Below are 23,247 nucleotides of genomic sequence, written 5' to 3'. Positions count from 1 at the left end.
GCTGGGGCTGCAGGTTATGCCATTCCCCCCCAGTTTGGAGACTTTACTTTAAATCTGGCTGTGCCCCAGTGAAGTGCCACTGCAAGCTGTGCTCTCGTTGCCCCACAGCCCCAGCAGCACTTGGGCCTCACAGTGTTCTCAGTACAGCCACTAAGCAACACGCCCTATCTGAGCGAACCGCCTGCAGAGGGCGCGGGTCTCTCTTGTGCGCGCGTTCCCGCCCGCTCCCTTCCCGAGTCTTGTGGGGGGGGAAAAAAAAGATGCCGGGCACGCCTTTAATCCCAGCACTTGGGAGGCAGAGGCAGGCGGATTTCTGAGTTCGAGGCCAGCCTGGTCTACAGAGTGAGTTCCAGGACAGCCAGGGCTACACAGAGAAACCCTGTCTCAAAACAAAAAACAAAACAAAACAAAAACAAAAAACAACAACAACAACAAAAAAAACACGCCCTATCTGGCCAAGGTTTAAATTAGCATACGTTTTAGCTAGTTTTAAGTTGCATATTTTCTTAGTGTTGGACTTCAGAGTCTTTTGTTCTGGATGCAAGCCTGGTTGAATACATAACTTATTTGGAAATTTTTTTAGCTTTATCTTTTCATCTTGTGTCTGTTCTATAGGGAAAAGCTTTTAGATTTGATGAGATGTTTAGCAGTGCTCTGTGTAGGTTATGTTTTCAGTGTCTTGTCTCAGATTTGTGTGTCGCATGCATGACACATGTACTTCCTGAGAGAGGCATGCTTAGGTATTCCTCAGGCACCAATCACTGGCCTGGAACGCTAAGTAGGCTAGGTTGGCCAATAAGCACAAGGGACCACCTGTCTCCACCTCCCTGTGGTGGAATTATAAGCACACGCTACTACTCCCAGCTTGTTTTCTTTTCCAAGACAGGGTTTCTCTGGCTGTCCTGGAACTCACTCTGTAGACCTGACTGGCCTTGAACTTAGAGATCTGACTGCCCCTGCCTCCGGAATGTGTGCCACCACAGCCACACAGGTCACTCCCAGCTTGGGGTGTGTGTGTGTGTGTGTGTGTGTGTGTGTGTGTGTGAACCTTCTAGAGACTGAGTGACTGCCTTTCGGGTTCCTATGCTTGTCTTGTAAATGCTTTACCAATGGAACCATCTCCCTCATCGTCTCAGAAATTGTTTGCTAACGCCAGATGATGACAGTTTTCTGTTGTGATCTCTAGTCATCACAGTGTTTCTCATGCGACAGTTTGCTATGTTGTTCCTTATTTGTTTGCACAAGGTGTAGGGAACTTGCCATGTAGACCAGGCTGGCCTTGAACGAAAAGAGATCTGCTTGCATCTGCCTCTTGAGTGCTGGAATTAAAGGAGTGCATCACTATGCCTGACACAGACACCCTGTTTTGTTTTTGAGACATGGAGGGTTTCTTTTTGTGGCCCCAGCCGTCCTAGAACTCAGAGTATGTACAGCAGGTTGGCCTCAAACTAAGAAATCTGTCTGCCTCTGCCTTTTGAGTGCTGGGATTAAAGGTGTGCAACACCAAGCCAAGCAGTTTTGTGGTTTTGGGTTTTGGTTTTATTTGTAAATAGTGTCCTCACTGTGTAGCCATGGATGGCCACAGATGCCTTTAAATTTTTCTTTTATAACATGTATTTGGTGGATATGAATGGAACTGGCTTTAGGACTGGATAATGGTTGGAGCTAGGAGGATTAAAAGAGCTGACCAGAAAATGCCTGGATTTCAGTCCATGGGTGATCAGGGAGACTATGGTGAGGGTACCAGAATGTAAGACCATGAAAGGACAGCATGATTTCTGGTCGAGCACTGGCTAGAAATGGCCAGAGACCCAGCAGATTGGAGACCTCACAGGTTTCCCTGCAAGGGACGGCATGCATTTCACCACACTCCCAGACTCTAGGTTTCTGACATAAGGCCAAAAACCTCCATCAATCCGCGCCTTTCAGGCACAATAGGACAATGCCTCTACCAACCCCTCCATAGGTAGAGGGTGTGACTGCAGGCCACAGAGCCTCAAGACATCTCCATATTCCTGAGAAACCTAAAGGCCAGAGGATGTAGCCAATTAACCATTCCTTCCCAGACCCTCCTCCTTGCAAAAGGTATTTAACCTCAGGCCAGTCGTGAGAATATGGAGTATAGCTTCATCCATTTTCTGCCATGACAATAAACGTTTTAAGACCTGAACTACCTCTCATCTTTGGGGCCCACCATGGGGAGCCTTGGAGAAGGTCTTCAACTACTAAGCCACCGTCTAATCTCCCACCGACAACTTCTCTGCGTTCCAGCCATGGAGGCCCAGCAACTCGAGCCAGCCAAGGCCCAGCCAAGCAAGTCACCCTGACCAAGAGTCTGTCTCCCCGCGGGATGTCACTAGAGCTCATCTTGTCCCCCTCACCCCTTCGGCTGTGTGTCGATGTAGCCCATATTTGCCAGCCCCCATCCCCAAGGCCTCTCAGCAGCACCTGCGAGCCCAAGGGCTTGAAACTGCCTCCTGGCCTGGGGATCTCCAACCAAGAGCTCTGGCCACTGTGGGACCCCAGACTGTGTTCTTCCCCACGCTTGGAGTGGAGCCCTGTGGCTTCTCACAGCCCGACGTCCTCCCGGCACCCGTGGAGTGAACACAGTCAAATTCCGTGCCTCTGCCACCCTGAGCCTCGGCCCCAGCTGCGGACTCACAACTCAGCCCAACAGGACCCATGCACACGTGCAACCCACAGACCAACACCAGAAGATAGCCCTAGAAACATCTGAAATACGTTATTGCTGACTTCTGGCCATGGTGCCCCCAGCTGGCTGTCATAGGATGTTACAGTCAGTAGAGGGCACTGGACATTACAGGGGCAAATCCCCCTGACCATCAGGACAGTACCTAGTGAAATCTTGGAAATCTTTGGGGTGCCAAAACTGTATGTAGGACTGCCAGGTGCAACCCCTGTCGAGGAGAACTGCAGTTAACAGACTTGTGTGAGCTGACACCCCACCCCTGTAGAGCACCACTGCCAGGCAAGACTAAAGATTTTGACTCACACAAATTCATATGTAGAAACACATGCCTCCAAAGAGACAGTATTTGGAAGTGATTGGATTCTGAAAATAGAACCTTTGTGGACCCGAAGAAGTGTACCCAGCCCTCCACTGTGTGAGTTTTGTCAGAAGAGAGCCTTTGATTACCTAGGAAACGGCCCTCACTAGGCATCAAGTTTTTGCACCTGGTCTTGAACTTGCAGCCTCTAGAATTGTGGGAAATAAGCTTCTGTTTGGGAGCTACTCAGGCTGTGGGGTTTGGTAAAACAGTAAAGTGGACCAAGACATAGGGCTGCACAGCCTTCAGTAAAAAGCGTGGAAGTGTTGAGATTTGCTTGGTGACCTAAACTGTGGTCTGAGTTGGTAGGTTTTCTGTGGGTACTGTCGAAGGGTATGTCCTGGAGTAGGTAGGAAGCTCTGCCTGCACACACCTGTCCCATGCAGGTAGTCCATCATCAGAGGCTGAGTTCCACACCCTGCACTACCCAAGAACCAGGCCCTCAGAATGAGAACTAGCGTCCTTAGAATGATGAGCAAGTTTTAAAAAAAAGTTATCAGAGTTCCGAATCCACCATGGCTGATGTCTTTGTAAAAGTGGAGCTTTTGACATAGACACACATAGACATAGCAAACATGACAGGTTATAGAGACAGACACCTGAGTGCGGACAGAATTGGAACACTGCCACAAACAAAGATGGGTTCCAGTTACCAGAGCCAAGGACAGCAAGGACAACCCTCTGGGCCCTGCTTGCCACCAGAGCCAAGGACCCTATTATTTGTGCCTCCTGGAGTGTTCTGTGCAGCAACAGCAGCCCCAGCAGCAGCAGCAGCAGCAGCAGCAGCAGCAGCAGCAGCAGCAGCAGCTCCGTCTTGGATGCTGGCTGTCACTAGGCTGCTTCCCACCCCTGGGCTGCTTTAGTTTTTGCTCCATCTGAGGCTCTTGCTAAAAGTCGCCTCTCCACAGAGCACTGTTCCAGGCAGAGCTGCCTCTCCATGTGCTGACTTCGATTTTTAAAGTAGAAAGTTTTGACCTGGGTTCTGGGGTGACACATGTCCACCCTCTAACCCAGCCATGCTGGCAGGCTTTATTTAGGGAGGGCCCAGGCTTCCAGGCCTCACAGCAGAGTTGGATCACAGCTTTTATTCAGTATTCATTTGAGCTGTGTGTGACGGTACACATCTACCATCCCACCTTTCAGGGGGGTCTCAAGTTTGAGACCAGCCTGGGCTACATAGTGATATCCTGTTACAGAAAAAATTAAAAGATTATTTTTATATGACATTTGATATGCTTAGATTTTGTGTTCCACTATTCTCTGATTTTCCTACCTATAATGGAATGGTTATTTGAACATTTTAGTGTATTTTAGTGTATTACAATTTTAGCTATCTCTCTTTGTATAGTAGCTTTAGTATTTTAAAGATCATAAACTTGGGGCTGGAGAGATGGCTCAGCGGTTAAGAGCACTGACTGCTATTCCAGAAGTCCTGAGTTTAATTCCCAGCAATTACATGGTGGCTCACAACCATCTGTAATAGGGTCTGATGTCCTCTTCTGGTGTGTCTGAAGGCAGCTACAGAATATATATTAAACAAATAAAAAAAAGATTATAAACTTGTACTTTAGGGCCGTGAGAAGGTTTATTAGGTGAGGGGCTGAGCCTGATGACATAAGGCTGACCCTCAGAGCCCACGTGGTAAAGGAGTGGCCTTCTGGCCCCCAAAGTGCTGTATCAGGTGTCCCTAAAAATGTAAGAAAAAATTTAAGTACATGCCAAGTTTTCCATGGTCTCCATGGAGATGTTACTGTGAGCTTTCAGTCATATGTAGAACTCTCAGTTCTATTACACCTTTACTTAAACTCCAACAGACAGGAGGGTTTGGTTTTATTTTTTTTTTAACTTTTCTGATCTTCCCCTTCAGGCTCCTCATTTGGCCATTTAGCCAGGTATTTGGAATTTTTGTTTTGTTTTGTTTTGTTTTTCAAGACAGGGTTTCTCTGTGTAGCCCTGGCTGTCCTGAAACTCACGCTGTAGACCAGGCTGGCCTCGAACTCAAATCCGCCTGCCTCTGCCTCCCAAGTGCTGGGATTAAAGGCGTGCGCCACCACTGCCTGGAATTTGGAATTCTAACCACCTGGCTACCCTGCCCTGCCCTACCCTTCCTGACTGAACCATAGTAGGGTTCAAATGGCAGGAAGATGGGAGCAGGGTAGTAGTTCCTGGGACTGTAGCCGTAAGCAGTCCAGGTCCACCACCCAGGTGGCAGACATTGCAGACGTGGGACAATTCCAAGCAGTTCAGTAACCGCAGCACTCAAGACTGCTCTCTGAGCCCTGGCTGCCAAGGGTTGGAGTCTAGTGTGAACACTGGTGACTAACGGGCAGCCTCCTGCCCTGCATGTCTCCAGGCTCTCAGCTATTGCACTGATCACTTAACGCCACCAGTAGCCACAAGCACTGTCTGTCAGACTGTCTCTCAGGAGTCCTTGTGGGCTGCTTTTCACAGGGATGTGTGTAATGTGCCAAGTCAAACACTGGATCTCTGCACAGCTGCTGAAGTGGGGTATGAGTATCTCTCCTCCTTTAAAGTTTGTACATATGGGGGAACATACCCTATGGCTGGCATATAGAGATTCTCTCCTTCCAACGTTTGGGTCCTGAGGAGCAGTCAGATAGGTTTGGTGGCAGGCTCCCTTACTGAGCCATCTTGCCTGCCCTGTGTAAAGCCCAACATTTAAAAGGCTGAACTTGTATTTCGTTACTGTTAGTTTCCACAGTTGAATTTCAAATTCCTGCATGCCCTGGATTCTATCTGGTTTTGCTGTGTAATGCGTTGTCTCTGTTCTACAGATAATACTGTTCTCTAACTAACTAATGAAAAACATTAAATTAGTCAAATCCAAAGTCTTGAGACGTTGCGTTGCTCTAACTTCTCAGAAGTATATTTGCACTCAAACTTGGTCTACTCTCTAGGTCAAGAACAGATTCTTATGGACTCTGAGTTCACAGTGTCATTCTCATCTTGTGAAGAGTGGTTAGCACTGTTGCTTTTGGCCCTAGGGAGGGAACCATGATAGACAAGAGCTCCAAACCGAGCCCCTGCACGGCACAGCCTCCACACAACCCTTCCTCCTCACACTCCTCTGAAGGACCTGGTGCTGTCCAGCAGAGGCTGCCTTCTGTCCTGCGGCACTGCTGTTCATGCTGATAGATGCTTACTGCATCCTCCCCTCACACATCAGTACCCGGTCACAGACCAGGCCTGGTTTCTCTGGTATCATCTGTGTCTGGGGTCCTGCCCTAATCCCCTTGATGCAGCCAGATGTGGAAGGATGGGAGGTAATCCCTGCTCACTTGCTAGCTCTGACCTGGAAGGACACTTGCCCTGTTCATTCAGTTCCCTGGATAACTTTTCTGTTCTTGGTAGGAGGGCAGCATTTAAATGAGATACCACACTGCTCACCTAGTCACATTTTGGTCACTCTGGAGGCTGGCCCTGTCAAAGTCCCAAATCTTCCCCACTGCCTGCAGCACCATACATGGAACCCTTACCTGCAGGTTGTAAGCTGCCAGAATGGCCTAGAGCTACCCTTGTGCACCTTGGGACTTCATGCATTTCAGAGGTCATTACGGTGACAACCGAGAATTGACCTCAAGGTATGATAGGCAAGCATTCTTACCACAAACCACAATCCCAAACCTCACTTTCCCAAGCCAGGATCTAAGCAAATTGGCTAGATCAACCTTGAATTTGTTCTGTAGTCCCACCCTCCTGCCTCAGCCCCCTGAGGAACAAGGATTACAGATCTGTGTCACTATACTGCACTCTGGGAGCTCTCCTGAGGATGGAGCCAACTATGCTCAAATCCACCTCTTTTGGGCGCCGTCCAGGCTGGGCTGGTCCATCTTCCTGCACCCATTAGCACTCACAGGCACAGCCATGCACAGGTGTCCCTGAAGTCAAAGGGATACACACCCAAACCTCTTCAGCCTCCTGGAGGACCAGAGGCAGGATGACACTGGCCAGCAAGGCCTGGGGCCCCTCCTTACAAACACACTAGATGGCCTGTGCTATTGCCAACTGTTTATTCAGGCCCAAACAGTTCATGAGTACAGCATGCAGCACTCACGGTCCACGGCAGGCCACTCCATCAGTAGCAAACACTGAATTATCAGAGACCAGTGCCTGTGGCCTGCCGCCCAGGGTACACTCAAGACGTCCAAGGGTGTCGGTTTGGCTGAACATGAAAGGTACCCAGGCAGAGGCCAGCTTGGAGCTGTATGAGCTGCCAACCCAAGGGAAGAGGGTAGGTGAAGAACAGGGTTTCCAGTGTCCTGTGTACCCCAAGCTGGCCAAGAGGCTAACATGGGATCTCTGGTGCTGCCAACAAGGGCTACCCTAGTGCTAAGCCTGACGGCTGAGTGAGCAGGTGGTGTGTGTGTTGGGGTCAAGCTGCCCCTCCTAAGGCATTACTGCTATGAGCTACTCTGCCCCAGTGCAGTAAAGAACCACAGGGTACCATTTTCCCCAGTAGGTTCCAATGGCTGAAATCACTGAAGCCTTCAGCGCCTATGGCTGGCAAACCAGGAAAAGAAGGGACGTGGGCGTGGACGTGGCGCCTGCAGGACTCGGACAATGCGTGGTGAACGCCAGGCTTTGATAGTGGCATCATCGCTGGCTGTCAACAGGAGCTCCTGCTCCTGGGGGCTAAAGGCCACTGAGTTGACCACATCCTCGTGCCGCAGCTTGGCCAGGCAGATGTTGTAGTGGCGGTCCCAGATATAGCCATGCCGATCTTCAGCCCCACTGTGGGATAGCATCTGGATGAGCCCACACCCACCTGTTGAAGCCCATGCCCAAGCCCTGGAGCCCACCTGAGCCCACACCTGGCCACAAAATCCCTGCTGACATCCAAGAAGATGAAGAAGCACTCGTCATTGGGTGTGTAGGCACGGTGCGCTCGCAAAGCTCGCTTCACCTCTCGCATGGTCTTGAGATCAAACACCAGCAAGTCAATCTCCTCTGCAATGGGTGGTGGCTGCATGGGGTCAGCTACCACTGAGCCAGGGGGCCAGGCACGGCTATTCACATACAGGTACCTGAGCAAGGTACAAGCATGCTATCAGACACAGGGCCATCTGGGGTGCCCCCCCCCCCAGCTCACCAGGCCCACCTGTTATCAGGAGACAGGCCCATGCCAATGATGTGCCCGTGCACATCAATGACGTGGTCCAGTGCATCAAAGAAGGCATCTGAGCTGCGGCCCTCGCCCAGCACGGGCCCTGCAGTTGTCATCTGGTGTGGCAGGATCTGCTTGATGCCTGCATGGAGACCAGGGTGAGGGGCCATCCAGAGCCTGCAAGGACATCACCACACTACCAGGGCACTCCCAATCCAACAACAGCCCTAAGTCCACAAACACTGTCTACACTCAGACTCAGGCACAGCTGCACGCCTGCTCATTTGCTGACCAATCCCCTGCCTGGGTTTTTACCACTCTTACACAGGACCAAGTGTGCCAAGGCCAGAACAGTGTCCCAGTGCATGAGCCAAGCTTGCCTATGGACTTGCTGGTCTGGGGAGCCACACAGTGGCTGTTGACCCTCCCAGGCCCAGCCCTGCCCTGCCCACCATTACCAATCTGATGCGGTGAGTATGTGAGGCAGCCAGTGGTGAAGATGAGGTACTTGTTCCTGGTGTCAGCGTCACTACACTCTGGGGGCTTGGTGTGGCCCTGGGCCAGCAGCTCAGCCACCTTGGTCTCCAGTGCACAATCTGATAGCTGCCCATGTCCATCCAAGACGCCATCAAACACACGCCGTAAACCTTCCTTGACATGGCCAGAACCAGAGGTGTGCAAACCTGGGCCAGTGGCCTCTTCTTCAGTGTCCCCACCTAGGTCAAAGACTCGGCAGGGAAGCCCAGCCTGGTCACCAGCATCCAGCAGGAGGTCCGGGCTATCAAAGCGGCTGCAGTCAGCCACCATCACTGTGCGGATGGTGCTGGCATTGAGGTTCTGGATCTTAAAGAGCCGCTTTACCACGTTGACATTCTCCGACTCCACATCCTGTGTGGGACATAGTCCAAGGCCCAGAGCAGGTGGGTGCCGGTCAGAGGGCCAGGTGTGGGGAGTAGCCTACCCCGGCCCCTGCATCTGCCCTTCCAGGTCTAGCCCTGCCCACACCTTCCTCTGTATTTCCCCGCCCTACCCCACCTGTCTGCCCAGCCTGCCCCTGTCCCAGTCTGAACCTGGAAGGCATTGTTGAGCCACAGCACTGAGCAGGAAGTGATATCTCCAATTCGGTGCAGGTTCCCCGAAATGAGGCTGGTTTCTGTGAGCCAGCAGCCAAACACATCATAGGGCTTGTTTCGCACACGGGACAGCAGGGCGAAGGAGTCTGGGGGGAAGGCCACAGCTGGGCAGGCTGCTGCCAGGGTGCAATGGACAGGCAGCCCAACCCAATGCCCACACTCACCTAAGCTGATGACCGCTATCTCGCCTGAGGAGGAGTTATGTGGCCCCAGAAACACCCCTGAGGCCAGCAACAGTGAGTCATCCTGGTTAAACTGGGAGAACTGGGTATAACTCCAGTTGTACGGCCTCATATCGGCACTGTGCAGCAGTGAGATGGTCAGGTCGTTGTTCCAAATCTGTACCAGAGAGGCTGCAGGGTAATTACCAGGCCAGCTCACTCTGGCAGCACAGCAAGTCCTGACTCTTCTCGGGTGCTGGGTCCTCATAGGGTAAGAACCTTGGCCTAGGCCTTTACCACCCACTCTTAAGACATCGTACCAATACAGAGGGCTGACCCTTGGAGCTAGAGGTTAGAGCTCTTCTCAGCTTTTGGTCTTGTGTGGCTCTCTCTACTTCTCTCACCACTGGTTTCTCTTCCCACTGAGTTCTGCTGCATGGGAGAGGTACCCTCACCTTCACTGTGCAGTCCTTGGAGCAGGAGGCAAACTGGTACCCTGAGTGGGAGAAGCTGAGGTGCAGGACCTGGTCGGTGTGCTCTTTCAGTGTCTGCACCTCCACACAGGGTACCATGTCATAGAGCCGCCGGAACTCCTCATACCAGGATGTGGCCGCTGTGGACAATACCGTGTCACTCCTGCATGCAAGGCTCCCTCACTAGTCAAGACCGAGAGCTGACAGCATGGCTACTGGGAGCTGTTCTGTAAGGACTCTGGAACTCACTGTGTACTAATTAGGTCTCAACTACAGGGTGCACCCTTTTGCTCGCCCCCAATATGACCCCTGCCCTGAGGCCAGCAGGTTTAGGGGTGTGTGTAGGTACTGACCTGGGTGGCGGGGCACATCTCGAGCCACCTGGTAGTAGCGGTAGAACTGCTCCCTCCATAAGAACTCATCCCGGGATACAGCCTGCCACTGGCGGCATACCAGCCCAGCAGCCAGCACATCTGCAGGGCCCAAGCTCAGGAAGATCTGGTAGACAAGGCTGTCGGGGAGCAGGGGCATGCCCCCCTCATCCATCGTGACATTCTGCCCAGACGGTCCTGAAACCCACCAGTGGCTGCTCTGAACCCAGTCCTCCTCACCCCCAACCCCAGGGAGAGACTGATGGTCTGGGGTTCCAGACATGGGGAGTCCTAGCCAGCCCCACCAACTGCCCAGCCGAGAATTCCATTGCACTGAGCATGTGCGGGGGAGGGTGTGTGTGTGTGTGTGTGTGTGTGTGTGTACAAGTAGCACTGCCCCACCAGACCCAATACTTCTTGAAGCATCCAGACAGTAATGTTGCACCACCTCACATTCTCCAGGGGCACCAAAAGACTTGCTGGACCAGATAGCAATTACCTGAGTACTACTAGGCCAGGTGCAACCTCCGCAGTGAGAGGCGGCCCCATCTTTATACCTTCCAGGTGGAGGCCCTTGACACCTTCCCCAATGCTCCAGGGCCCAGGGGCTGCCCAAAATGGCAGGTCCAAATTTTAGCCCCCAACCCTGTCTTTGACCTTGATGTCACAGGGCTTTAGACCAAGGGCTGACTTTCTTCTGAGAAGGGGCTCCTGCTGGCCAGTGGCCTCTGTCACGTGGCCTCAGGAGAGAACCTGGCCAGGAGGGTGGTAAGAGTGGGTGGGGTTTCTGAATGTCAGAGCAGACAGCAGTTTTGCTGCTTAGCTACAGCGGGCAGCAGCTCCTTCATTCACCTACTGAACACCAGGGGTGAACCTAGGACGACGTCAACCTGCCAAGGCCATCACTGGCCAGATAAGGCCACCAAAGGCTGTACAAGTGTAGACATTGCAGCAAAAATAGATGCTGACAGTCAACAAAACCCGTGGAGGTGGCAGAGGCCAGCTAAAGTAGGACAGGGCAGGGTGAGGCCCATGACCGGGACCAGGCCCGAGAAAATAAACGAAGGCCAGGACCAGGGACAAGGGACACCGAAGGTGGCAGAAGGCTGGTGACCTCAGGACTGGGAGTAGTGGGGCACAAGGCCGGTGACTGGGGACAGGGCAGATGACACAGGTGAGCACGGCGGGGACTCACCGCGGTACCCCTGACCGCTGCGCTGCGCCCGGCTTCCGCCGCCGCTCTAGTCCCCACCTCCGCGTCTTTACGGAGGAGCCAGGCTCGACGCGGAGAGCCCGGAGGCATCGATGGCTCCCCCTTCTCTTGCGCCTGCGCCTCAGGCTCTGCCTCTCGGTGTTTATGCGCCTGCGCGCGCTCTTGCTCTCAAGCGCTGGCTGGCAGAACCGTACTCTGCTCCTCACTACCCGAATGGACTGCAGTAACGAGCCAGGCTCAGCTGGGCGGATTCAAGACTTTGCCCCTGCTCTCTGTGCTGCTACGTTTTGAAAAGTGGCTTTCTGAGCACGTTGTTGTTGGTTGTGGGGTTAAAGCGAGTTATTGCGTGCAGAAGGTTGAGCACTGACCTCAGTGGAAATAGGGGTGCAGAGGTCAACTCTAACTTTGCACTTGGGACACAATGCCAAGCTCTTCTCAAGGCTAGGTTCTAGGATGGACCCTGGCATGGGTAGGGAGTTCGATAATTGGAAGACAGACGTGGACTTCCTGGACTGTGCTTCCTGTGGCACTGGACAGTGGACTCTGACCTAGGAGAGTGAACCCCTCCACCTCCCTGTCCTGTCACCTACTGCCTATAGCAAGACCGCCATGCTGTCCCCCGGGGCTGTGTTGTTCTTCACCCTGCTCTTGACAGCCAGTTCGCTGGGCCAAAGGACTCGAAAGCCTTATGGGTCTATGTCCCCCATCAGCACCATCCAGGCCCAGGCCAATTTCAATGCTCAGCAGGTAAAAGCTGGGAGTGAGTGGGCATAGGTAAAGGAGCAGTAAGAAGCTGCCTAGCTTGGCTGGATTGGTCCAGGGTTTCCTATTCCCTCAATCCTGAGCCCTCACAGTCAACTTCCAGTTTGCAGGGACATGGCTCCTTGTGGCTGTGGGCTCTGCATGCCGCTTTCTTCAGGAGCAGGGACACCGGGCTGAGGCCACCGCATTGCATGCAGCTCCCCAGGGTGCAGCTATCGCTGTCAGCACCTTCCGAAAGCTGTGAGTCTCAGCGGGGCCTCCATCTTCACCCCAGCCGTGAGCCTACCTTACCCTGCCCTCTTGACCCTAAACCTCATCTCTAGCTGTTCTGTGGCCTAGATAGTTATTCCATGTGGCCCCTCCTGGGTTGGCTTCCTAGAGCCCGGGTGCCTCCTCTTATGGCATGCCTTCTTCCCCTCCCCAGAGATGGGATATGTTGGCAGATACGCCAACTCTTTGGAATCACAGGGGTTCCTGGCCGCTTCCTGCTCCAAGGTGAGGCAAGGGCATGAAGTGAGAGGGTTCAGGGCTGGAGGCAGAGGGGAAGGGACTGATGTGCTTTTGGGGTTCTGTCTAAGCCCCACAGGCCCGGGGGCCAGTGCATGTGGTTGTCGCTGAGACCGACTACCAGAACTTTGCCGTCTTGTATCTGGAGCGGGCGAGGAAGCTGTCTGTGAAACTGTATGGTGTGTACTACTTCTTCGGTTACACATGACCTTGTACTTTTCACACATGACCTGCGCTTTGCATCCTGGAAGTCCATTGATGGACTGGGGGACCCCAGATGGACACACAGACCCTCCCCTACTCCTTTTCTATCTCCATACTCTTGGTAGCAGGCACCCTAGAGGAACAGCTACACATGGGCTGGTATGAGGATTAGATGGGGCAGGGACACACAGCTGACCTGGCTGTGTCCTGGATACCCTGCCCTGTTGAAACGACTGGAACTCTGCCTATCCCACAGCCCGCTCGCTGCCTGTGAGTGATTCTGTCCTAAATGTGTTTGAGCAGCGAGTCAGGGGAGCCAACCTGACAGAAGATCAGATTTACTTCTTTCCCAAGTATGGTGAGTGTCCCCAGCCCAGTCATCCTCCTGAATGACACCTGACCCTTGCTTACTACTGCCTGGTCCCTAGGTTTCTGTGAGACTGCAGACCAATTCCACATCCTGAACGGTGAGTGGTCAGCAGGGCAGAGCACTGGGGGCTCCGTCAAGGCCTTTCCTGCCCCTGCTAAGGCTTTTGTCTACTGCAGAGATGCCAAGATGAGCCATCTAGTGGAGAAGCTGCCGACAGTGGACACCTTCAGAGAGTTCTGAGCATCCTGAACACACTTGGCGTCAACTCCTGTCGGTCCCCAGAAGCAACCCTTCACACAGCTCTGTCGTTCCGGGGCTTTTCAGTAAACCTCAGCCTTGGCTCTGGGTCTTTTCTGTCAACCTGGACAGGCCCAGGTGGGAAGGGAATTTGCATGTGCACACACACACACACACACACACACACACACACACACACACACACACGGCCGCGTGCACACATACACACCCCTTAGCTATCTGAGGATAGCTGTCCTAGGGAAATGGGGCTAGAAACAACACTGAGTCCTTGCTCTCTCCTTGGGCCTGTTCCTCTCTGCAGTGAAGGCACATACCTTGCCTTACTCTCTTACCCCAGCCCTCTGCTCTGGCTTAGTGCCCATGGGAGGTGGGACTCAAGGTCCTGCTAGGGTACCTTCCCTGGAGAGGGGCACAGGCCTGCCAGTAAGCCCTCTAGGGCCCTCCCAATCCTTGAGGCTGGAGGCTAAAGAGCTATAGACCAAGGGCACTTGCTAGGGAGATACCAGGGTGGGCTTGAGGGAGTGGTTGGAGCATGTAGAGTGGAAAGCTGAACCCCAGGGGCAGGCAGCAGGCAGACTACTTAATGAACCAGTTAGGGGTGAGCATGGGGCTCCTGGCATGTGGGTAGAACTCCTGATAAAGCTGGCCTGGGGGACCCCTTAACCCAACTCTAGTCAAGGTTCTAGGCTACAGGGAGCAGGAAGCAAGTTGTATATATCCCCAGAAAAGAGGAGTTGGGCCTTTTTCCCAGACAGAAGCGATGTTGGTGTTCTTTCTAGACCTGGGCTGGTCTGCTTGGCTCTGTAGGGCTGGAGTTCAGGGAACTGGGCATCATCCCAGATGCAGCTGGGCTCCTGTCTGCGTTGCTGCTGCCCTGACAACTTCCATCGTTCATTTGATAAGCATTTCTCAGATGCCCCAAGCCCTGAGGACACAAAATAGGCAAGTCCTTGCTCTTCCGAGGAGTGTGAAGTCCAGGCTCAGCCACCTATTGATGACAGGAAGGCAGAGGTGGACTAACCCCTCTGCCCCTAGTCCACCATGTCTTCCCCTCTAGCAGTTCCTCAGGTGAGCTGTAGTACAGGCAGAGCTGCTGTATGATTCCTGGAGCAGAGTCAGGAGTCCGTGGCTGCTGGCAGGGCTTTAGGAATGAGCGCTATAGAAATACAGGGGATAGCTGCTCTTGGGGCCACAGCTGTCCCAGAGGAGGGTCTGACCACCCAGGGTCTCTGAGCAGCTGGACTTTGGGAGGGTGGGAAAATAGACTGGAGAGAAAGTGAACCACCAGGGGCCTTAGAAGGTGGAATTTTAGAAGACTGTCCTAGCCACAAAAATAGAGCTCACTAGAGCTTGGTGGTCTCGTGGGGCCTGGCCTTGGGCTCATTCTCTACCCCAGGGATATCTTTCCCTTTTTGTCTTGTGTTCCCTAACAGAAAGTGATGGTCTCACTCTGGTAGGAGTTGGTCTCACATGGCCAAGGCTTCACCCTCTACCTTGTTGCCTTATGAGTCTGAATGGGCCAAGCATGGATCATGCCATTAGCTTTTGACACAGAGCTCTAGAATTGACACTCATTTTAGTCTCTTTTTTAAAAAAAGGTGTCTTAAAAGCTTCAGTTAAATTTGAAAATATCAGGTATTTTAATGATAACTATACCACACACGTGCACGTGCGTGTGATGGAGGACACTTGTGGAGGACAGAGGGCAACTTGCAGGTGTTGGTTCCCTCCTTCCCTGTGTAATAGATTCTGGAGATCACGCTCAGAGTATCAGGCCTAGAGGCAAACATCTTTACTTGTTGAGCTATCTCACTGCCCATGCATATAGTTTTTCCTTCTCTCTCTCTCACTCACTCTCTCTCTCTCTCTCTCTTTTTAAAGAATTATTTATTTTATGTATCTGAGTACACCGTAGCTGTCTTCAGACACACCAGAAGAGGGCATCGGACTCCATTACAGATGGTTGTGAGCCACCATGTGGTTCCTGGGAATTGAACTCAGGACCTCTGGAAGAGCAGTCAGTGCTCTTAACACTGAGCCATCTCTCCAGTCCCACTTAACCACTTAACTGTTTCTTATAGAGACTGGAGAGATGGCTTGTGCTTGCCGCACAATCATGCGACCATGAGTTTGGAGCTCCAGAATTAACCTAAAAATCTTGGCATGGCCAGTCCCACCTATAACCCTGCACTGAATTAGCGGCAGGGCAGAGTCGGGACTACGAAGCCTGGTGCACTCCAGCATAGTTCCAGTGAGAAGGACATCTTAGTGAAACAGGCGAGAGGGCACCCAGTGTGCTCTGCTTGTACAACCACATACACAAGCGCCTATAGACAACACATACACATATACAAATGTTTCTTCTACTTTGTATATCACCTTTGAATTATAATAGGTAATTTATAATATCTAAGAAGAAAAGAACTTTAAAAATCTGTAGAGACCAATATCGTGCCTACAACCACAGGATTTGAGGACTTGTCCTTTAGGGGCCACATAGTAGGTGGCCTGTTCTGCCTACCTGGACTTCGAGCGCTGTGCCCCTTCTCAAGAGGCCGGGCCAAGCAGTAGGGCACTTGCCCTTCTTATCCACCCAGGTGCTCCATGAACAGGTAACACCCTGACTATGAGGATGGGTTAAGGCCTTCTCAGGGGCCTCCTGCCACTCAGGCAGCGTCCTGGGAAAGAATTCTGAGGAAGGGGAGTGAGTCTTCCCCGAGAGAGGAGACGGAGCACTGAAGAGCTGTTTTGTTCTGCCGGTCGCTGTTGGAAGGAAAAAGGAAGGTGGCTGAGGAGGACAAAGATAACAATGGGCAGGTAGGAGGAAGAAAGAGGAGCATCAGGGAGGGGTCCTATACAGGGCTTAGGAACCGGAAGGGGTGGAGGGCCCGCTTCCAGGCTGTTGCGGAGTGGGTTGATCTGAACATGCGTGCCTTCTCCTTATAATCCTGGTTTTGGAGGAAGTCCTGGTCAGCTTCAGGACACTTCACGGGACGCCAGATCCCTTTCTGTCCCAAGATGGTCGGGCTGGGCTGTTTAGTTGCTGCAAATCCAGTATAGCACTGGTCGGAGGCTCCTCCAATCACATTAAAGGTAGGAGGAGCTGCCCCGCCTCCAGTTCAGGACGGCTTGAAGGGAAGTAAGATGACCACATCAGCCACCAAGACCTAGGAAAGAGCACAGCCAGGACACTGCTTAGGACACTGGGTCACCATGAGACTTAGCTCCTGAGGCCCACTCCCCTTTGTGAAGTTTCAGCAGGCCTGGGAAAGCCTGGTCCATCAAGGGCCCTCTTGGGCCAGACCTGCAAGGCCTGGTCTGCCCTGCTCTCCAAGTGTCCTGCTTTTCAGAAAAGAGCACAGGGAACTGGCAGGGATGGCGCTGAACCTTCTTTAGGAAGTTCAGACAGGAACCACCTACACTAAGTTTGTATAGCTTGAATCAACAACCTGGGACCAGAAAGAGCGTGGCACCAAGGCACCAACCGATCACAGCCTCTGGTATACCAGGATCCTGCTCCATCCCCACTGGATCATCCCATGGGGCCACACCCCTATAGGGTCCTGCTCTTAAAGACCGAGACTTATAAGGTCCTGCCCCCCACTGTGCCTGCTCTCTTAAGACTCCTACATTGTCCTTCCCCCAGCTCTACCCCTCCCATCTGCACGGGAGGCCTCTTTGAAATCCCCCAGTACTTCTTACTCAGCCCTGTATTCCTGAGGCTCCTCCCTCTGCCTCTGACCAGCACTGTGTTCTGATAGTGGACAGACAGTGCTTAAGCCCACACCGATTTTAGCACATGTGTGTGGGCATGGAATGGGCTGGGGGCTAGCAGGTCAGATCCATAGATAAGAAGCAGAGGACACTAGAGATAGTTATGATCCCCACCTAGAACAGGTTGTTCTTTGGCACAAAGGCCAGATAGGGTGGACGTGGGCAGGTTTCTGACCCACCTGTAGGCACAGTGTTTGGAGTCACAAGATGGCCCCAGCTGGACACAGTAGGCTTTCTCTTCTTTGGCTGGGACTCCAGAGACCCTGTTTAGGGTCTAAGAGGGTCAGCCCTGCCCTGTTTTCACACCCACCTGTCTGCCATACTCCTCAGGGCACTGGCCACGTGGGCTGTGATGTGAGGAAAAAGGTATCTGAGCAAGTTTCACCAGCAGCCACTCCTCAGGCAGGCTGTGTCCCTCTGGAGCCTGGTGGCTGTTGGGATGCGCCCTTGGTGGGCTCTGTGGCTGATACTTACCCTGCCCCAAACCCTGGAGGGTCAGGCTCTGGACATGCCTCAAGGCTTTTCCCAGATGACGAGCTTCCAAAGTGACCAGGTATGGGGCTTTCAAAAGAGAAGAAGCAGGTTGCAGCTGGCTAGGGTCCCAGCTTGTGGAGGGAGGGAGGGAACATGCAGGCCTGTGAGCACCTCGCAGGGAGATTAGGGCAGAACCTGAACTAAGAGTGAGCCCATGACCTTCAGCAAAAAAGAGCCCGGAGCCCCCATAATTTCTGTGCTTGCACTAAACATTTCCTCTGTGAAAGGAGACAAGCAGAGGCTTGGGAACACCACCTGGCTCCTGACCAAGGCAGATAGAGGGTCTGCCAGTGTCACTGATGCAGATCTGGCCTGCAGTTGCCTCCTGAGGAGGGGTCCTAGCTGACCATGGGCTGCCCAGGGTAGGATGGGCAGGGACTGCCTGTGCTCATCACCAGCCATGCAGTTTCAGGGGGAGTGGTTTGTCCTGGGTCTGGCGGACAACACCTACAAGAAAGACCACCGGGCCTTGCTGAATTTCTTCATCTCACTGTTCGAGCTCAAAAACAATAGTCAGTTTCAGGTGACCAACTCCATGACTCGGTGAGTGGGGTATCTGCTGTGCAAGCAGTCAAGGACTTGAGGCTGTGTTCCGGGAGCCTTTTGTGGCCTGGCCACACTGCGGGTTGAGGAAGCTTGTCTATAGGCCGTGTCTACCACAGCCTGTTTAATGACCATTGCTAAAGCCCACCCCAGCTGATGGGCTGAAGACAAGAGGGAGGCGAATGGTGACTTACTCTGGCCAGAGTGACTCACCTGATGGATTTTAGAGACTCTTGTGTGGTTAGGAATCCCTTTCTCTGTCTCTGTCTTGGTTCTGCCTGTCCTACCTTGATCTCTTGGGCAGGTTCTTGTTCTCTTAGTCTTAACAGTGGCAGACAGCTCCAATTTGAAGTCTGTTCTTGACCCTTCTGGAGCTTTTGGCTTGGGTGCCAGAGGGGACGAACCGTTGATACCTAGAAACACTTTCATTTTAACATGGCAAGTCCCTGTAAATTTGAGGACCTGTGCTGGCTTGAGCAGGAGTCTCTCTTGTGGCATTAGGCCAGACTTCTAGGAAGGGCACAGAGTAGCTGAAAGGACCCCAGGGACACAGCCTGAGTAACAGGGGAGGAATCCAGTCTTCTCCATCCTTCTGGGATGCAGACCCCTCCAAATGGCTGGATTTTTTTTCTTTTCTTTTTCTTTCCTTATTTATTTATTTATTTATTTATTTATTTATTTATTTATTTATTTTGGTGGTGGTGGTGGTGGTGGTGGTGGTGGTGGTGGCTGGCTTCCTTAGCCTTCTGCCCTCCCTCTGCCCCTGCTTCTGCCTATCCCTCCCACAGGGGCAAGCGCTGTAACACTTGGTCCTATAACTTAATCCCAACAACCAAGCCTGGGCAATTCACCAGGGACAACAGAGGTAAGAAAGACAGGGGTGGGAGGGATACGGCTGCCTTGGGAACCTGACATGTGTGTCCCTCAGGGTCAGGGCCTGGGGCAGACAAAGAAAACATACAGGTCATAGAGACAGACTATACCAGTTTCGCTCTGGTGCTGGCCCTCAGACAGACGAGCAGCCAGAACATCACAAGAGTCAGCCTTCTGGGTGAGCCCCTGCCTCCCTGGGCCCTGTGCATAACCCTCCTCAGGTGGGTGCTTCCAGGGTTTGGGACAGCTTGGGGGTAAATACCTCACCACTGCCAAGTACTGAGAGCCATGTTGTCCTCTGGTTACAGGTAGAAACTGGAGGCTTCCTCATAAGACAATAGACAGGTTCATCTGCCTGACCAGGACCCAAAACCTCACAAAGAATAACTTCCTCTTCCCTGATTTGACTGGTAATGGCTTTGCACGCAGTGGGTGATGGGATCTGGAGACCATGGACAATGGTGGTACCTCCTTCTGCCTTCACAAGTCCCATAGCCACTCTCTAGGCAGGCACTGCAGATCCTCGGGGAACATGTGTGGGGCCTTACAATCCCAGACAGTCTGAACCAAGTGCTTGTTCACAGAGTTTAGCCTGAGCCAGAAGGGAGGTGCTCATGGCTCATGGTCCTATCTGAGTCCTAGGACATTTTGTTCCAATCCTGTGTCCCTGTCACAGGCTGTCCCCTCCCCACAGATTCTACTCTTCTGGACTGTCTTCTGTACTCTGCTTCCCTGTTCACAGAACACTGGAGTTCACCCATGGACATCCCTGAATACGGACAGCATATTCCTAGTAGGAAAGTCTCGGGGAGCCTAAGGCTGAGAGGCTTCAGGGCTGAGTCCTGTCTTCAGCCTCTTACGGCTGGAATCAGGACTTCTCCCCAATCCCCACCCAGTCCTGGTCCATTTCTCATCATGCCACCTCCAGTACATACCTGCCCAGCCACATCTGAACACCCAAGCATGTACCACAAGCACACAGACAGGCATATGCTTGCACACACCCACTCACACATACACCTTCACCTCTCTTTCTAGAGAAGGTCTTGTTGCATAGTCCAGGCTGGTCTGGGATCCCTGATTCACTTGCTTTAGCCTCCTGGGTGCTGGTATTTTTGGCCTGTGCCACCACACCTGGGTCACATCTCATCCATTAACATATGATCACATGCAAGTTTGCAGTAACCTTAACACTCATGATAACATACCACCATGATCTACCACAAGTCTAGGATCCTGTGGGGACAAGCAGTGCTATGCAGGGACTTCTGGAGAAGCCCAGACTGGTGACAGAGGTGCACGCTACTGGGCGTGTCTTCTAATCCCCTCCCTGCAGCCACTTCTGGTCTCATCTCCCTGCCCAGCTTCCAGTCTGCTTGCCTGTTGTCCCTGAGTCACTCCCCTGCTCCTCCTCCTTATCCACCATCCCAATACTGTCTGTCTTTTCCCCATTAGACTGGTTACCGGATCCAAAAGTCTGCTGAAGAAGGAAATGGTTCCTATCGGTAGAGCCTCACCCTGTCCCTGCTCTCAACACAAATAAACACACTGCCTGTGACCCCAGAATGTGACCGCTGTGATCATGGGGTGGGTGAGAGGCAAGGGTGTGAGCCTCTTACCCTGCAGGGCTGTGATGGTCATCCTCCGAGCAACCCCAAATGGGCTTTTCACCTGTACAAGACTCTATTCCTTCCCTGGGTGAGATCATGAGTTGTCCCTTTACCTAGCAGAGCTCTGGGGTGGACATGATGGACTATGGTAGGCCCAGGGCATGCCCTTGCAGCACTGGGTCCCATGTGGCAGACATGAGTACTCCGAGCCCCAGAGCAGGCAGAAGAAGCCTTGATAATGGTGCCCCAGGCTGGAAAAGGGACAGGGCATGACTTCTGTCTGCAGGACGTGGAGACAAACATTTCTAGGCTTGACCCTCATTCTGGGGAAGCCATTCAGAAATAGAGAGGCACAGAGGTTCAAAGCAGCGGGTTCGGAACCTAAGCATCTCAGCTCCAAGTGCACAAAGGGGGTCAGCACAATGTTTGCATTACCCGGTTCACAACAGCAGGCCACTGCTTGGCCTTACCCACGCCTCAGCCCATCTCAGTCCCAACAAACAGGTCATGGCCCAAAGCCATCATAGTCATTGGCCTTGATAGAACTGAAACAGCATGCAGAGATAGGCCACCAGGCTTAATTTTTACCCTCCTAGAAATACTCTACTGCTTGGGAGGGTGGCACAGGGATTGTGGGAATGGGAGTGTTTACAATCCCTCTGATGGTAGACTTTCCCCACCCTCTGGGCAGTGGTGTATAGCCTCATGCCCACTTCCTACTGAGCAAACTGTAGAGAAACCAAGCACATTCCGGACCATGGCTGGGGCATGGTAGGTATAGACCCAAGGACTTTCCTGATGACCCCTATTCTAGTCTCAAGGGATGCCATAAGTAGAGCCTTGGGACACAGTTCAGCATTCTGTTGACATTGACCTCCAAACTAAGCTCTACAAGGAAGGCACCCTTGTCTCTTTCACCCTTAATTGTGTCCCAGATGTATGCAAGATGGCACCTCTCGTGGAGAAAGTGACAGGCACCTGACTCACTGTATGATTGGACTGATGATGGCTAGCTGCATGATGCATGAATGGATGGGTGGCTGGTGGCTGGATGGACAGATATGTAGATGAACATATGGATGCATGGATGAACTGGGAGGGGTCTCGGACGAGGTAGGAAGGAGAAAGTGAGCCGAGCTCCGTCAATTATCCCTCCCACTGTGGATGCAGTTCCATCAGCCGCCTCATGTTCCTGCTTCTGGTCTTCCTTCCCGAGATGGACCTACGCTAGAGCTGAGCTGAGGTAAACCTTTCCTCTCACCTAAGCTGCTTCTTGTCAGATATTTGCCACAGCAATGAGAAAAGGAAGAACATAGGCTCACGAAACACTGAAACAGGCTTCTCTACCTCTACTACCCTATTGACTCCCCTCCCCATGTCCTGAATTCTATACTATACCATCGTAGTTGTGGGGAAGGGATCTCTCAGCATGTGCCCACAGAGGCGCCCCCCCCTTCCCCCACGCCTCACCACATATCACCAAACGTATCCCCTCCCCTCTTTATCTTTTTATAAACACATCAACCTCCTCTCAAAAAGCACACACACAAACAAAAAGCATAGAAAACATCTCATCATGGAAGCTGTAGTGTGTCAGTGTGTACCACAGGATATCCCTCTGTCCACACATCTTCACTTGCGAATGTTCATGGCAATGAGTCATTGGTTTGGTTTGAAATCTCTGGCTTCTGTGACACCATCAATATTGAACTCTCCCTGGGGCTCCTCCTGGTTATCATGTTGTTGCCCTGTGTCATGGAGATTCTGCAGCTTTGGATCAGCGGGACTGGCCCTTTTACATATCCCAAACGTTCACAGATAATGTAGATTTTGAGGTGGGGAAACTCAGAGTCCTGGATCTGGGCGTGAGCGGTAGCTGAGCTGGTCAACCCTCCCTTATCCAAATCACCAGGGCAAATTCTCCAGCGCTGTTCAGGCTAGACCACCCAACACTGCCATCAGCAGGAGGCAGGATCAGCTCACTCACACCCACACCTCCAGAGCCAGCTGCCCAGTCAAGGTGTAGGGCCCACTCTCCCAAGTGATGCAGCCTTTGTGGGGACTGGGCCAGTTCTCCTGATCTCACACCCTCAGGGCTGGCTCATCTGAGCCTTTGGCATCAGGGCCAGCTCCACTGTTTTGCACAGGTGAGGGCCAGGGCCTGCTCTCCCAGGTGCTACAGCCCGTGAGAAGGTAGGGCTAGCTCTCCTGCTCTCATGCCCTCGAGGCCAGCTCTCTCGACTGCCTCAGGTGATGGGTGGGCTGGGG

At 52.6% G+C, this 23,247-nt stretch overlaps 3 protein-coding genes across 10 annotated transcripts; 2 read left to right on the top strand and 1 right to left on the bottom strand.

The window, feature by feature from the left end:
• Positions 1-7,085: 7,085 nt before the first annotated feature.
• Positions 7,086-11,893, bottom strand: Fbxw5 (F-box and WD repeat domain containing 5). 4 transcript variants are annotated; one of them, XM_076937568.1, is made up of 9 exons: positions 11,754-11,893; positions 10,314-10,529; positions 9,943-10,100; positions 9,491-9,665; positions 9,264-9,412; positions 8,652-9,081; positions 8,188-8,335; positions 7,901-8,113; positions 7,086-7,820 (listed from the first exon to the last, which is right to left on the bottom strand). In XM_076937568.1, the coding sequence occupies exons 2-9, from the start codon at positions 10,504-10,506 to the stop codon at positions 7,577-7,579; spliced, it is 1,710 nt and encodes a 569-aa protein (XP_076793683.1). In that variant the 5' UTR covers positions 10,507-10,529; positions 11,754-11,893; the 3' UTR covers positions 7,086-7,576. The 4 variants fall into 4 exon arrangements, with proteins under 4 accessions (XP_076793683.1, XP_034361903.1, XP_076793685.1 ...); XM_034506012.2 differs by lacking the exon at positions 11,754-11,893 and adding an exon at positions 11,527-11,685; XM_076937570.1 differs by lacking the exon at positions 9,943-10,100.
• Positions 11,795-13,726, top strand: C8g (complement C8 gamma chain). Its single transcript, XM_034506014.2, has 7 exons — positions 11,795-12,291; positions 12,410-12,546; positions 12,731-12,801; positions 12,885-12,992; positions 13,274-13,375; positions 13,446-13,484; positions 13,564-13,726. Exons 1-7 carry the CDS (start codon positions 12,154-12,156, stop codon positions 13,575-13,577), a joined length of 609 nt encoding a protein of 202 aa, XP_034361905.1. The 5' UTR covers positions 11,795-12,153; the 3' UTR covers positions 13,578-13,726.
• A 152-nt stretch (positions 13,727-13,878) lies between these two features.
• Lcn12 (lipocalin 12) lies at positions 13,879-20,935 on the top strand. 5 transcript variants are annotated; one of them, XM_076937571.1, is made up of 7 exons: positions 13,879-16,462; positions 17,750-17,972; positions 18,360-18,496; positions 19,285-19,361; positions 19,425-19,547; positions 19,678-19,779; positions 20,064-20,935. In XM_076937571.1, the coding sequence occupies exons 2-7, from the start codon at positions 17,859-17,861 to the stop codon at positions 20,405-20,407; spliced, it is 897 nt and encodes a 298-aa protein (XP_076793686.1). In that variant the 5' UTR covers positions 13,879-16,462; positions 17,750-17,858; the 3' UTR covers positions 20,408-20,935. The 5 variants fall into 5 exon arrangements, 3 of the variants coding, with proteins under 3 accessions (XP_076793686.1, XP_076793687.1, XP_034360280.1); XM_076937572.1 differs by having other exon boundaries at positions 13,879-17,972; positions 20,064-20,166; positions 20,825-20,935; XR_013111528.1 differs by having other exon boundaries at positions 13,879-17,972; positions 19,425-19,590; positions 20,825-20,935.
• The last annotated feature ends 2,312 nt before the right edge of the window (positions 20,936-23,247 follow it).

Source organism: Arvicanthis niloticus, chromosome 6 (assembly GCF_011762505.2).
Source record: "Arvicanthis niloticus isolate mArvNil1 chromosome 6, mArvNil1.pat.X, whole genome shotgun sequence".
Classification (NCBI taxonomy): Eukaryota; Metazoa; Chordata; class Mammalia; order Rodentia; family Muridae; genus Arvicanthis; species Arvicanthis niloticus.
This window is presented reverse-complemented; position numbering and strand designations above follow the sequence as displayed.